Source organism: Nerophis lumbriciformis, linkage group LG15, assembly GCF_033978685.3.
Source record: "Nerophis lumbriciformis linkage group LG15, RoL_Nlum_v2.1, whole genome shotgun sequence".
Classification (NCBI taxonomy): domain Eukaryota; kingdom Metazoa; phylum Chordata; class Actinopteri; order Syngnathiformes; family Syngnathidae; genus Nerophis; species Nerophis lumbriciformis.
The window spans coordinates 30,277,501-30,292,560 of record NC_084562.2 but is presented as its reverse complement, the minus strand read 5'-3'; the positions used below and the strand labels follow the sequence as shown (position 1 = coordinate 30,292,560).

Here is a 15,060-nt window from a genome sequence, read left to right as displayed (position 1 = left end):
GCAAAAAAATGCAATTAATGCCAACACATGTTACATTATTAGCTAGTATTGAATAAAAAATATGTGCAACCGGAGGCAGAACTTGTATTTTTTCCTGTGGAGAAGAACAAATACATTTAGTAAGAAAAGATCATTTTATTGACACATAAAATGGCCTGGAGTTTTGACACGTTTTATCAGTGACGGAGCAGGAAGGGGCTAGGAAAACGTCCCATTGAGTCCTGGAATGTAGACAACTCTTGAGATGAAAGAAAAAGGTGGAGGCCTTTTTTTACGTTGAAAAACATCCTTTTTAATAGGTCCGTGCCACACACTAGTGAAAAATAAAGCTCCTACAAAAGAATGATACTTTTTTTCCCCACAATATCTTAAATAAAGTAACTTCAAGTACTTTCGACTTGGGTACAAAACAAATCTAGCTGCCTCCGTCAGGCCACAACACAGCAAGGTTCAACACAGTGGTTACAAATGGCCTGTAGGTCCTCTGGCAGGTGAGGAAATGCATCACTTTTTTTTCTTTTCTCTCTCTCTTCTCCACGCCGAGGAATGATGTCTGCGTCGCCGTTGGGATGAAGTCATACACCACGCTAAACGCTGGAAGGCTAGGCACTAGCAGAGTGTTTGCAGGGCACTAGCAGAGTGTTTGCAGGGCATGTACAAACAGAATGCTACAATCATTCTAAGGCATAAACAATATGGGAATATTCTTCATACAAACAAGTCTATTTACAGCTGACATAGTACTGTACGTGTAAACAGCTTCCTCTACTTGGCTGGCTGGGAGATTTTGGGCGCAGACACATTCCTTTCTGGATTCTTCCTTTTCATAGAAAATGAAGTGGACCTTGGTTCATAAATAATTATTACAAAATTAAATACATTCACTATAATACCATTAAATAACAAAAAAGTATGTACACTAGTGGAAAGTATTGGTTCAGTGCAGTCTTCTGAGTGGTATTGCACGCCCGTCTGGGGGCGCCGCGGGGAGGAAGGAATGCGCTGGTGGATCGCCAGGATTAATTGGTTTCTTTCAGCAGTTCAGTCCAGCGCTTCTCGAAGAACTTCCTCATGTTGTGACCCGCCCGCCCGATGTCGGAGTTGTCCTCGTTGAACTTCTCGCAGTTGTCAAACACCAGGTTCACGTCGATGATGAACGTCTCCAGGTTCTGGTACCTGCAGGCCAGCACAAGGAGACCTTAGACTTGGGACTTTCTTCTCACCGGTAGGTGGGACCGGTTTTTAGACTTTGTTGTAATCAATAGGTGGCCCTGGTTTTTAGACCTAGTTGTAACTGATAGGTGTCCCCGGTTTTTAGACTTTGTTGTAATCAATAGGTGGCCCTGGTTTTTAGACCTAGTTGTAACCAATAGGTGTCCCCAGTTTTTAGACTTTGGACTTTGTTGTATCAAAGAGGTGTCCCCAGTTTTTAGACTTTGGACTTTGTTGTAACAAATAGGTGTCCCCAGGTTTTAGACTTTGGACATTGTTGTATCAAATAGGTGTCCCCGGATTTTAGACTTTCTTGAAACCAACAGGTGTCCCCAGTTTTTAGACTTTGTTGTAACTGATTAGTGTTCCTGGTTTTTAGACTAACTGATAGGTGTTCCTGGTTTTTACACTTTGCTGTAACCAATAGGTGTCCCCGGTTTTTAGACTTTGTTGTAACCGATAGGTGTTCCCGGTTTTTAGACTTTGTCGTAACCAATAGTTGTCCCCGGTTTTTAGACTTTGTTTTTTTAGATTTTGTTGTAACTGATGGGTGTCCCTGGTTTTAGACTTTGTTGTAACCAATAGGTGTTCCCTGGTTTTATATTTTGGACTTTGTTGTAACCGATAGGTGTACCCGGTTTTTAGACTTTGTTGTAACCAATAGGTGTTCCCGGGTTTTAGACTTTGGACTTCATTGTAACCGATAGGTGTACCCGGTTTTTAGACTTTGTCGTAACCGATAGGTGTCCCTGGTTTATAAACTTTGTTGTAACTGATGGGTGTCCCTGGTTTTAGACTTTATTGTAAGCAAAATGTGTCCCCAGTTTTTAGACTTTGTTGTAACCAATAGGTGTTCCCGGGTTTTAGACTTTGGACTTCGTTGTAACCGATAGGTGTACCCGGTTTTTAGACTTTGTCGTAACCGATAGGTGTCCCTGGTTTTAGACTTTATTGTAAGCAATAGGTGTCCCCAGTTTTTAGACTTTGTTGTAACCACTAGGTGTCCCCGGTTTTTAGACATTGTTGTAACTAATAGGTGTCCCCGGTTTTTAGACATTGTTGTAGGAGGTTAATATGAGTCTTTTTTAGACTGAATTTATCTAACTGAATTTTTTGTGTTGGAATTTTTTTACATTGAATTTTTCTTACACTAAATTTTAATACACTGATTTTTTTTTTCTACAACAAATATTTTTTGCATGAAATGTTATTTTTCTACAACGATTTATTTTACACTGAATTTTCCTACACTTAATATTTTTTACAGTGAATTTTTCTGCAATGACATTTTTACGCACTTTTCTTTTTCCAGACTGGATTTGTACACACTGAATCTGGTGTCACCAAAAAAACAATGACCACTCCACTTCAACTTAAAGACAGCACAAGTCCATTCCAGACGCTTAATAAAAAATAGTTTTTTCATAACATCGTTTCTCTTAAACAAACCTTCTGCGATATTACACACTACTCCATGATTCAAGTGTGTATGAGCCGTGCTGATATCATATCTGACTGATATCAGTATGGGCCATGTATCAGACACACTATCCAGGTGTGTGAGTAGAAGATGAGAGAAGAGAGGAGACTATGGGCGATGTATGGATACTATTCCCCTATCCAGGTGTGTGAGTAGAAGATGAGAGAAGAGATGAGACTATGGGCGATGTATGGATACTATTCCACTATCCAGGTGTGTGTGTAGAGATGAGACTATGGGCGATGTATGGGACACATCATCCAGGTGTGTGTGTAGAGAGGAGACTATGGGCGATGTATGGATACTATTGCACTATCCAGGTGTGTGTGTAGAGAGGAGACTATGGGCGATGTATGGGACATATTATCCAGGTGTGTGTGTAGAGAGGAGACTATGGGCGATGTATGGATACTATTGCATCATCCAGGTGTGTGTGTAGAGAGGAGACTATGGGCGATGTATGGATACTATTCCACTATCCAGGTGTGTGTGTAGAGATGAGACTATGGGCGATGTATGGGACACATCATCCAGGTGTGTGTGTAGAGATGAGACTATGGGTGATGTATGGAACACATCATCCAGGTGTGTGTGTAGAGATGAGACTATGGGCGATGTATGGGACACATCATCCAGGTGTGTGTGTAGAGATGAGACTATGGGTGATGTATGGAACACATCATCCAGGTGTGTGTGTAGAGATGAGACTATGGGCGATGTATGGGACACATCATCCAGGTGTGTGTGTAGAGATGAGACTATGGGCGATGTATGGATACTATTGCATCATCCAGGTGTGTGTAGAGAGGAGACTCACTGGCTGCTAACAAGCTTCTCACGTATGGTGGAGAAGTCCATGGGCTTCTTGATCACCTTCCTGTAGCCAGGAACAGACTTGATGTTGACGGGCGTGAGGAAAGGCCAAGCGTCCTGATGGCGCTCCAACTCAGCCAGGAGAACTCTGGGAACAACACACACAATATTATAGCACTTATTGTCAAATATTCTTTATGACTAATAGCAATAATCAGTCTTGGCAAAGTCATTATAGTTACTTGTTACTTTGCCCAAAAATCTATTACAATTCCAAGGGAATGACTCTTTAATGAATTGCTAGAAGAAGTAATTATTAAAATATTTGACATATGCAGTTGAGATATTTCATGAGAGCAGAGCGTATATGTATGTGCCTTTAAAAGGCGCAGCGGGTTGCACGCTTGGAACTTTAATCATTGATTTGTTGTTTGGTATTACCTTGTAGTAGTAGTGTGTGTATGTGTGTTGGTGGATATCATCACACTTCAACATCTCTAACATTTGAATGCTGCCTCTTTGCCATGAAAGTATGTTTCTAATTGTCTTACCCTGGATAAATACATGTTAACTAAATATATACATGTCAACTTGGAAGTGCATGTTTATATACTACATTACCCAGAAGGCTTAGGGGTGCAGACAGGAACAGGAAGTAGGTAGGTGTGTTTATATAGCGCTTTTCTCTAGTGACCCAAAAGCTTTACATAGTGAAACCCAATAATAAGTGCACATACCTGCATAACAATAATAATAATAATAATAATATTGATAATAATAATTATAATAAAAGTAACAATAATAACAATAACAATAATAATACAAATAATAATAGTAATAATTATAATCAATATAATTATAATACCTGCATAATAACAAATAATAATAAATAAAAATAATAATAATTAGAATTGTTATTATTATTATTATATTTATTAATTATTATTATTATACTAGTAATAATTATAATAATAACTAATAACCTGCATATAAATAATAATAATAATAATACCTGGATAGTAATAATAATAATATTAATAATAATATAATAATACCTGCATAATAATAATAATAGTACTAACAATAATAATAATATAATAATAATACCTGTATAATAATAATATAACAAAATAATACCTGCATAATAATAATAATAATAACAATAATAAAATAACAATAATACTAAAAAATACTAATAATAACAATAATAATAATAAATATAATAATAACAATTTATTATAATTATAATTATAATAACAATAAATATAATACTAATAATAATACCTGCATGATAATAATATAACAAAAATAATACCTGCATAATAATAAAAATAATAATAATGATAATATTAACAATAATATAATAATACCTCCACAGTAATAACAAAATAATACCTGCATAATAATAATAATAATACAAATACTAATAATGAAAATAACAATAATAATATTACAAATAACAATATTTATAACAATAATACTAAAAAATACAAATAATAACAATAATAATATCATAAGATTTATAATAATAATAATAAATATAATAATACCTGCATAATAATAATAATACTAATAATAATGAAAACAACAATAATTACATTAATAACAATAATACTAAAAAATACAAATAATAATAACAATAATAATAAATATAATAATAATAACAATCATAAGAATTATAATAATAATAATAAATAAAATAGTAATAATAATACCTACATATTAATAGTAACAACAATAATAATAGTAATTATACCTGCATAATAATAGCAACAACAACAATAATAGTACTAAAACCTGCATAATAATAGTAACAACAACAATAATAGTAATAATACCTGCATAATAATAGTAACAAGAATAATAATACCTGCATAATAATAGTAGCAAGAATAATAATAGTAATAATACCTGCATAATAATAGTAACAACAACAATAATAATAGTAATAATACCTGCATAATAAAAGTAACAAGAATAATAATAGTAATAATACCTGCATAATAATAGTAACAACAATAATAATAGTAATAATACCTGCATAAACCCAAGTCTCTGTTGTTGTCTCGAGCGGTCTTGGCCCTCTTCACACACACAGGACTCTCCTGATTGGACGTTGGCACGGCAGGGGAGGAGCCATCCTCTTTCCTCTTGCGGCTGCCGTCCTTGGAGCCTTTCTTGGGCGTGCTGCTGGCGCTGGCCGACTCCTCTTCCGACACGTCTCCGTTACCCTGCTTCATGTTCTTCTTGCCATCGCCGCCTTTCTTGGCTGCGGCCCCCAACGATGCTGCTGCCTTGCTTGGAGGCTTCTTGCCTTTGGGCGTTGGACCGCTCGCCTGCAGGGAACAAAATCATCACTCTTTACATTTTAACAAGCACTACTGAGTATCTTTACATTTTGGTGTATTTTAACAAGTGCTACTGAGTATCTTTACATTTTGGTGTATTTTAACAAGTGCTACTGAGTATCTTTACATTTTGGTGTATTTTAACAAGCGCTACTGAGTATCTTTACATTTTGGTGTATTTTAACAAGCGTCACTGAGTATCTTTACATGTTAACTGGTCAGCAGGACTCACGAACAAGGAACCCAGATTTCCCTCGCCCGGACGCGGGTCACCGGGGCCCTCCTCTGGAGCCAGGCCCGGAGGTGTGGCACGATGGCGAGCGCCTGGTGGCCGGGCCTGTCCCCATGGGGCCCGGCCGGGCACAGCCCGAAGAGGCAACGTGGGTCCCCCCTCCAATGGGCTCACCACCCATAGCAGGGGTCATAGAGGTCGGGTGCGATGTGAGCTGGGCGGAAGCCGAAGGCAGGGCACTTGGCGGTCCGATCCTCGGCTACAGAAGCTAGCTCTTGGGACGTGGAACGTCACCTCGCTGGGGGGGAAGGAGCCTGAGCTAGTGCGTGAGGTGGAGAAGTTCCGGCTAGATATAGTCGGACTCACTTCGACGCACAGCAAGGGCTCTGGAACCAGTTCTCTTGACAGGGGCTGGACTCTCTTCCACTCTGGCGTTGCCAGCAATGAGAGGCGACGGGCTGGGGTGGCAATTCTTGTTTCCCCTCGGCTCAAAGCCTGCACGTTGGAGTTCAACCCGGTGGACGAGAGGGTAGCCTCCCTCCGCCTTCGGGTGGGGGGACGGGTCCTGACTGTTGTTTGCGCTTATGCGCCCAACGGCAGTTCAGATTACCCACCCTTTTTGGATTCACTCGAGGGAGTACTGGAGAGTGCTCCCCCGGGTGATTCCCTCGTTCTACTGGGGGACTTCAACGCTCATGTTGGCAACGACAGTGAAACCTGGAGAGGCGTGATTGGGAAGAATGGCCGCCCGGATCTGAACCCGAGTGGTGTTTTGTTATTGGACTTTTGTGCTCGTCACGGATTGTCAATAACAAACACCATGTTCAAACATAAGGGTGTCCATATGTGCACTTGGCACCAGGACACCCTAGGCCGCAGTTCCATGATCGACTTTGTAGTTGTGTCATCGGATTTGCGGCCTCATGTTTTGGACACTCGGGTGAAGAGAGGGGCGGAGCTTTCTACCGATCACCACCTGGTGGTGAGTTGGCTGCGATGGTGGGGGAGGATGCCGGACAGACCTGGCAGGCCCAAACGCATTGTGAGGGTTTGCTGGGAACGTCTAGCAGAGTCTCCTGTCAGAGAGAGTTTCAATTCCCACCTCCGGAAGAACTTTGAACATGTCACGAGGGAGGCGCTGGACATTGAGTCCGAGTGGACGATGTTCCGTACCTCTGTTGTCGGGGCGGCCGATTGGAGCTGTGGCCGCAGGGTAGTTGGTGCCTGTCGTGGCGGTAATCCTAGAACCCGTTGGTGGACACCGGCGGTGAGGGATGCCGTCAAGCTGAAGAAGGAGTCCTATCGGGTTCTTTTGGCTCATGGGACTCCTGACGCAGCAGACAGGTACCGACAGGCCAAGCGGTGTGCGGCTTCAGCGGTCGCGGAGGCAAAAACTCGGACATGGGAGGAGTTCGGTGAGGCCATGGAAAAAGACTTCCGGACGGCTTCGAAGCAATTCTGGACCACCATCCGCCGCCTCAGGAAGGGGAAGCAGTGCAGTGTCAACACCGTGTATGGTGGGGATGGTGCTCTGTTGACCTCGACTGCGGATGTTGTGGATCGGTGGAGAGAATACTTCGAAGACCTCCTCAATCCTACCAGCACGTCTTCCTATGAGGAAGCAGGGCCTGGGGAATCTGTGGTGGGCTCTCCTATTTCTGGGGCTGAGGTTGCCGAGGTAGTTAAAAAGCTCCTCGGTGGCAAGGCCCCGGGGGTGGATGAGATCCGCCCGGAGTTCCTTAAGGCTCTGGATGTTGTGGGGCTGTCTTGGTTGACAAGACTCTGCAACATCGCGTGGACATCGGGGGCGGTACCTCTGGATTGGCAGACCGGGGTGGTGGTTCCTCTCTTTAAGAAGGGGAACCGGAGGGTGTGTTCCAACTATCGTGGGATCACACTCCTCAGCCTTCCCGGTAAGGTCTATTCAGGTGTACTGGAGAGGAGGCTACGCCGGATAGTCGAACCTCGGATTCAGGAGGAACAGTGTGGTTTTCGTCCTGGTCGTGGAACTGTGGACCAGCTCTATACTCTCGGCAGGGTCCTTGAGGGTGCATGGGAGTTTGCCCAACCAGTCTACATGTGCTTTGTGGACTTGGAGAAGGCATTCGACCGTGTACCCCGGGAAGTCCTGTGGGGAGTGCTCAGAGAGTATGGGGTAACGGACTGTCTTATTGTGGCGGTTCGCTCCCTGTATAATCGGTGTCAGAGCTTGGTCCGCATTGCCGGCAGTAAGTCGGACACGTTTTCAGTGAGGGTTGGACTCCGCCAGGGCTGCCCTTTGTCACCGATTCTGTTCATAACCTTTATGGACAGAATTTCTAGGCGCAGTCAGGGCGTTGAGGGTATCTGGTTTGGTGGCTGCAGGATTAGGTCTCTGCTTTTTGCAGATGATGTGGTCCTGATGGCTTCATCTGGCCAAGATCTTCAGCTCTCACTGGATCGGTTCGCAGCCGAGTGTGAAGCGACTGGGATGAGAATCAGCACCTCCAAATCCGAGTCCATGGTTCTCGCCCGGAAAAGGGTGGAGTGCCATCTCCGGGTTGGGGAGGAGATCTTGCCCCAAGTGGAGGAGTTCAAGTACCTCGGAGTCTTGTTCACGAGTGAGGGAAGAGTGGATCGTGAGATCGACAGGCGGATCGGTGCGGCATCTTCAGTAATGCGGACGCTGTATCGATCCGTTGTGGTGAAGAAGGAGCTGAGCCAGAAGGCAAAGCTCTCGATTTACCGGTCGATCTACGTTCCCATCCTCACCTATGGTCATGAGCTTTGGGTCATGACCGAAAGGACAAGATCACGGGTGCAAGCGGCCGAAATGAGTTTCCTCCGCCGGGTGGCGGGGCTCTCCCTTAGAGATAGGGTGAGAAGCTCTGCCATCCGGGGGGAGCTCAAAGTAAAGCCGCTGCTCCTCCATATCGAGAGGAGCCAGATGAGGTGGTTCGGGCATCTGGTCAGGATGCCACCCGAACGCCTCCCTCGGGAGGTGTTTCGGGCACGTCCGACCGGTAGGAGGCCACGGGGAAGACTATGTCTCCCGGCTGGCCTGGGAACGCCTCGGGATCCACCGGGAGGAGCTGGACGAAGTGGCTGGGGAGAGGGAAGTCTGGGCTTCCCTGCTTAGGCTGCTGCCCCCGCGACCCGACCTCGGATAAGCGGAAGAAGATGGATGGATGGATGGATGGTCAGCAGGACTGCTCGTATCGCACATTTGACATGCATGCACATCTGATACTGTTTGATATCATTATGGGATGGAGACACCTGCAGAAAGTGCTGCATAAAGACCTTGGATATGCAGGCCGGGCAGTACCAGTCTCCCTCGGGTATGCAGGTGATCTTGGGCTTGTGACAGTAGGTGTGGCAGCCTTTGTCACAGCCGTCACAGAGCAGCAGGAGGTCCTCGTTGTCGCCCTTCTTGCACATCTGACAGTACTGAAGAGGAAGTGGAGAACAGGCGATATCAAGGAGAGAGCCAGGTGGAAGCGGGGAAGTGCGGAAGTGCTGCTCACCACTTTCATGATGGAGCGCTCCCAAGCGATGGACTTCTGCAGCTGCTGGATGCACATGGCCAGCTGGGCGGCACTGCGCACTTCACTCAGGGCCTTCCTCCACACCTTCATGCCGTGGGCCACCTCCTCTTCGCCGCTGGGAGCAGAGAAGGAGGGCAGTGAACCAAATGTGAGGACAGCAGAGAGAGAGGAGCTGTGCAGACACGAGTCAACGTTGAGTCACAATCATGCAGAAAGAGGGAACCCTCCCAGAAGTGAGTGCTGGACTGATGCACACCACCATGCAGGACACACACAAGACAGAAGACAGAAGACAGTGCAGTGCAGACCACATGTCACCTTCCCCAACAAACCCAGTCTTTGGAACTCATCTTTTAAGTCAACCATCAGAACTGATTAGCGGTTGCGAGCAGTCTTTCTTTTATAATACACATGCACTACTAGTAATGAGTCATACTTTAAGGAAACTTTTTATTTAAAAAACAAACACAATTAAATTATAACAGGTTATATAAAAATGATCTACATACATATATATATATATATATATATATATATATATATATATATATATACATATATACATAAATACATTAAAAAACAATTTCAACATATTTAATTCATTCATTTAACTTCAATTACAGAATACTAACCCTACCTGATGTGTGTAGCTTGAGCTGTTACATATCAGGACAATAAACCAGAAAAGTGAAGCCAAATAAAAGTAGATACATTTAACAAAAATAAATTCAATTTCAATATATACTCACCTTTTTTTAAATATGTGGATTAATTTTTTATTAAAAAAAAAATAAATAAATAAATAAATAAAATAAAATAAAAAAAAATATATATATATATATATATATTTATTATAACATATTATATAAAAAGTATCTACATTCATATATTTTTAGACTTTATATATATATATAATAATTCTAAAAAAAAAAATATATATATGTATTAATTCTAAAAATATATGAATGTAGATACTTTTTATATAATATGTTATACAATATATATCTTTTTTTTTAAATAAAAAGTGAATCCACATATTTTAAAAAAGGTGTGTATATATTGAAATTGAATTTCATATATTTTTAGAATATATATATATATTAAGTCTAAAAATATATGACTGTAGATACTTTTTATATAATATGTTATAATATATATAAAAAAATAAAATTAAAAAAAGGGAATCCACATATTTTTTAAAAGGTGTGTATATATTGAAATTGAATTTATTTTTGTTAAATGTATCTACTTTTATTTGGCTTCTTTTCTGGTTTATTGTCCTGATATGTAACAGCTCAAGCTACACACATCAGGTAGGGTTAGTATTCTGTAATTGAAATTAAATGAATGAATTAAATATGTTGAAATTGTTTTTTAATTTAAATATATATATATGTATATATATATATATATATATATTTAAAAAAACAAAACAATTTCAACGTATTTAATTGTTAATTTAATGTTGAAATTGTTTTTTAATTTAAATATATATATATGTATATATATATATTTAAAAAAACAAAACAATTTCAACGTATTTAATTCATTCATTTAATTTCAATTACAGAATACTAACCCTACCTGATGTGTGTAGCTTGAGCTGTTACATATCAGGACAATAAACCAGAAAAGAAGCCAAATAAAAGTAAATAAATTAAATAAAAAATAAATGTAATTTAAATATATACACACCTATTTTTAAATATTTTAAATGTATACATTTATTTAGAAATTAATTTGATGAAAACAAAAAAATATATAATAAAATGATAGAAAAATATACTAAAAACATTATTATAAACACATTATATAAATTATATATACAACTATATATATATATATATATATATATATATATATATATATATATAAAAAAATATATATATATACACACATACATATAAACATATACATGTATATATATGTATGTTTATGCACACATTTTTGTATAAAATGTATTTTTAACAGTTCACGCTTACCGTCATTTTTATTCTAGTGTTGTTTATCATTTTTATATACATTGTCTTCTTATTACTTTATTCTTCTTATCTAATACGTATTATTTGTATATATATTTTTTCCTGTATTGATAAAATGCTCTTGTGATACAAAGTCCTTTAATGCGAGAGAAAACTCAAAACTAATGACGGCAGCGCCTTATGGAATGTTTACAGTGGAAACAACTCAAATACAATTATAGCCAATATTTCATAATAATGTCTCAGTGTACATTCAAATCATTCTATATTGTGTCGTGTGTTTCATTAATAAAAAACAGTTAACTACAATACTAACGAGCCTGTATTTTGAACGACTCCCTTCATATAAATGCAATATCTGGTGGAGACCCCAAACTGACCCTCAAGAAGACTGCAGACACAATCAAGCAGCAAGGCCGTCCCTGACTTGTGATGGACAGCACACACACACAGAGGAAGGGTCTTAGCAGACAGAGGAAAGGTCTTAGCAGACAGAGGAAGGGTCTTAGCAGACAGAGGAAAGGTCTTAGCAGACAGAGGAAGGGTCTTGGCAGACAGAGGAAAGGTCTTGGCAGACAGAGGAAGGGTCTTGGCAGACAGAGGAAGGTTCTTAGCAGACACAGGAAGGGTTTTAGCAGACAGAGGAAGGGTCTTACCAGACAGAGGAAGGTTCTTAGCAGACAGAGGAAGGTTCTTAGCAGACAGAGGAAAGGTCTTAGCAGACAGAGGAAAGGTCTTAGCAGACAGAGGAAGGTTCTTGGCAGACAGAGGAAGGGTCTTGGCAGACAGAGGAAGGGTTAGCAGACAGAGGAAAGGTCTTAGCAGACAGAGGAAAGGTCTTAGCAGACAGAGGAAAGGTCTTAGCAGACAGAGGAAGGTTCTTAGCAGACAGAGGAAGGGTTTTAGCAGACAGAGGAAAGGTTTTTAGCAGAGGAAGGTTCTTAGCAGACAGAGGAAGGTCTTAGCAGACAGAAGAAAGGTTTTTAGCAGACAGAGGAAGGTTCTTAGGAAGGTTCTTAGCAGACAGAGGAAAGGTCTTAGCAGACAGAGGAAAGGTCTTAGCAGACAGCGGAAGGGTCTTAGCAGACAGAGGAAAGGTCTTAGCAGACAGAGGAAGTTTCTTAGCAGACAGAGGAAAGGTCTTAGCAGACAGAGGAAAGGTCTTAGCAGACAGAGGAAGTTTCTTAGCAGACAGAGGAAAGGTCTTAGCAGACAGAGGAAAGGTCTTAGCAGACAGAGGAAGGTTCTTGGCAGACAGAGGAAGGGTCTTGGCAGACAGAGGAAGGGTTAGCAGACAGAGGAAAGGTCTTAGCAGACAGAGGAAAGGTCTTAGCAGACAGAGGAAAGGTCTTAGCAGACAGAGGAAGGTTCTTAGCAGACAGAGGAAGGGTTTTAGCAGACAGAGGAAAGGTTTTTAGCAGAGGAAGGTTCTTAGCAGACAGAGGAAGGTCTTAGCAGACAGAAGAAAGGTTTTTAGCAGACAGAGGAAGGTTCTTAGCAGACAGAGGAAAGGTTTTTAGCAGACAGAGGAAAGGTCTTAGCAGACAGAGGAAGGTTCTTAGCAGACAGAGGAAAGGTCTTAGCAGACAGAGGAAAGGTCTTAGCAGACAGCGGAAGGGTCTTAGCAGACAGAGGAAAGGTCTTAGCAGACAGTGGAAAGGTCTTAGCAGACAGAAGAAAGATTTTTAGCAGACAGAGGAAGGTTCTTAGCAGACAGAGGAAGGTTCTTAGCAGACAGAGGAAGGTTCTTAGCAGACAGAGGAAAGGTTTTTAGCAGACAGAGGAAAGGTCTTAGCAGACAGAGGAAGGTTCTTAGCAGACAGAGGAAAGGTCTTAGCAGACAGAGGAAAGGTCTTAGCAGACAGAGGAAGGGTCTTAGCAGACAGAGGAAAGGTCTTAGCAGAGGAAGGTTCTTAGCAGACAGAAGAAAGGTTCTTAGCAGACAGAGGAAGGTTCTTAGCAGACAGAGGAAAGGTTTTTAGCAGACAGAGGAAAGGTCTTAGCAGACAGAGGAAGGTTCTTAGCAGACAGAGGAAAGGTCTTAGCAGACAGAGGAAAGGTCTTAGCAGACTGAGGAAGGCTTTTAGCAGACAGAGGAAGGGTCTTAGCAGACAGAGGAAGGGTCTTAGCAAACAGAGGAAGGGTCTTAGCAGACAGAGGAAGGTTCTTAGCAGACAGAGGAAGGGTGTTAGCGGGAGAGCTTCGGTTGGAGATGACCTACCCTTCCCTGTCAGCACTAGAGGATGGTGCGGGGGCAGGGACAGTGACCGTACCCACATTATCCAGCCTGATCTGAATGGTGGTACCTAAGGGGCTCCTCAGGTACCTTCTCTCCACGTTGCGCTCCAGATTAGCCAGACGTGTCACTGCTATGTCCAGTGGGTTGTCCGGGTGACGCATCACCCCGCCCTTTTCCCCCCGCTCCTCCGGGTGGTCCCTGCTGTCCTTGTCGCCCCCGTGAGCGCACGACGCTCTTGACTTGGTGGGGGGTTTGTGCTCGTAATAGACCAGGTCTTCCCTCTCGGACTGAGGGTCCGAATGTGTCCAGCCCTGGGGAAGGAAGCGGAGGCACTGGGTGAGTCTTCAAAGACCCTGAACACAGCACGCCACGTCTCTTAAAGAGGAACTGCACCTTTTTTGTCCCCCCCGTCTTTCCCTTTTATGGGCATTCTAAATAGTGAAAAACTGCTAGCACGAGGTGGCTAAGAATGCAGGTCTTGTGGATTCATCCGACCTGCGTATAAAGTGCTCTAAAAACATCTACAAACCGCCAACAATGTTTCATTTACATGCTGTGACCTCCACATTAACCTAAACTATAAATGTTATTGTAGGAGCTAACACAGAGGAACTACTATTTTGGCCTTTTGACAAATCGCCTTGCTCACACACTCCTCCTCAGATCACCAGCTTGTAGCTAGCTAGCTATTGGCTACTAGCTTGCATTAGCTAATAAAGTTTCTTGTGACCAACCATAAAATTACAAAGAAGCTCTGCTGTATTTCCTTTGAGTCAGAAAAAGTAATTTGAAGATTATAAATGACAAATCTAACATGTGGTGTATAGTACAGGGGTATCCAATCTATGGCCCGCGAGACGTCATGACTTTATTAATAAGGAATCTTATTGCATTCATTTTAAAAGTCTGACAGGTTGATGCTGCTATTATGTCGCCATCCAATGGACAAAGTGAGTAATTCAGGTCACTGGCTTTTAGATAGGTGTGGAGCATTTACCTATATTGAGCCAATGCAAACAACCTTCCCTAGTCATGGTGCAAAAAAAATAAAAATAAAAATAAAAATAAAATAAAAAGTCAACACACATGGTCACACACAACCTGCTCGTTGAACTTTGTGGACATTATAATAAAAGTCTACGCTCCATAAAACATTCAAAATTACACCCATTTAAATCCATGACAAAGCACGATGGGAAATATGACACTTACCAATGTTTGGAGCAT

The 15,060-nt window shown here is 41.5% G+C and overlaps 1 protein-coding gene across 19 annotated transcripts in view; it reads right to left on the bottom strand.

Annotated features, from left to right (window-relative positions):
- Window positions 1-266: 266 nt before the first annotated feature.
- The window catches only part of baz2ba (bromodomain adjacent to zinc finger domain, 2Ba), a 198,759-nt gene continuing 183,965 nt past the window's right edge, over window positions 267-15,060 (bottom strand). For 10 of the 19 annotated variants that reach the window (XM_061974586.2, XM_061974583.2, XM_072914833.1 and 7 more), the window contains 6 exons: window positions 13,816-14,144; window positions 9,592-9,727; window positions 9,344-9,514; window positions 5,543-5,841; window positions 3,510-3,653; window positions 267-1,176 (listed from right to left, as the gene is read on the bottom strand). In XM_061974586.2, coding sequence (XP_061830570.1) covers window positions 1,020-1,176; window positions 3,510-3,653; window positions 5,543-5,841; window positions 9,344-9,514; window positions 9,592-9,727; window positions 13,816-14,144 — 1,236 coding nt within the window. In that variant the 3' untranslated portion in view covers window positions 267-1,019. The remainder of the gene's footprint in view (window positions 1,177-3,509; window positions 3,654-5,542; window positions 5,842-9,343; window positions 9,515-9,591; window positions 9,728-13,815; window positions 14,145-15,060) is intronic. The other 9 variants (XM_061974593.2, XM_061974598.2, XM_061974597.2 and 6 more) reach the window with 3 other exon arrangements.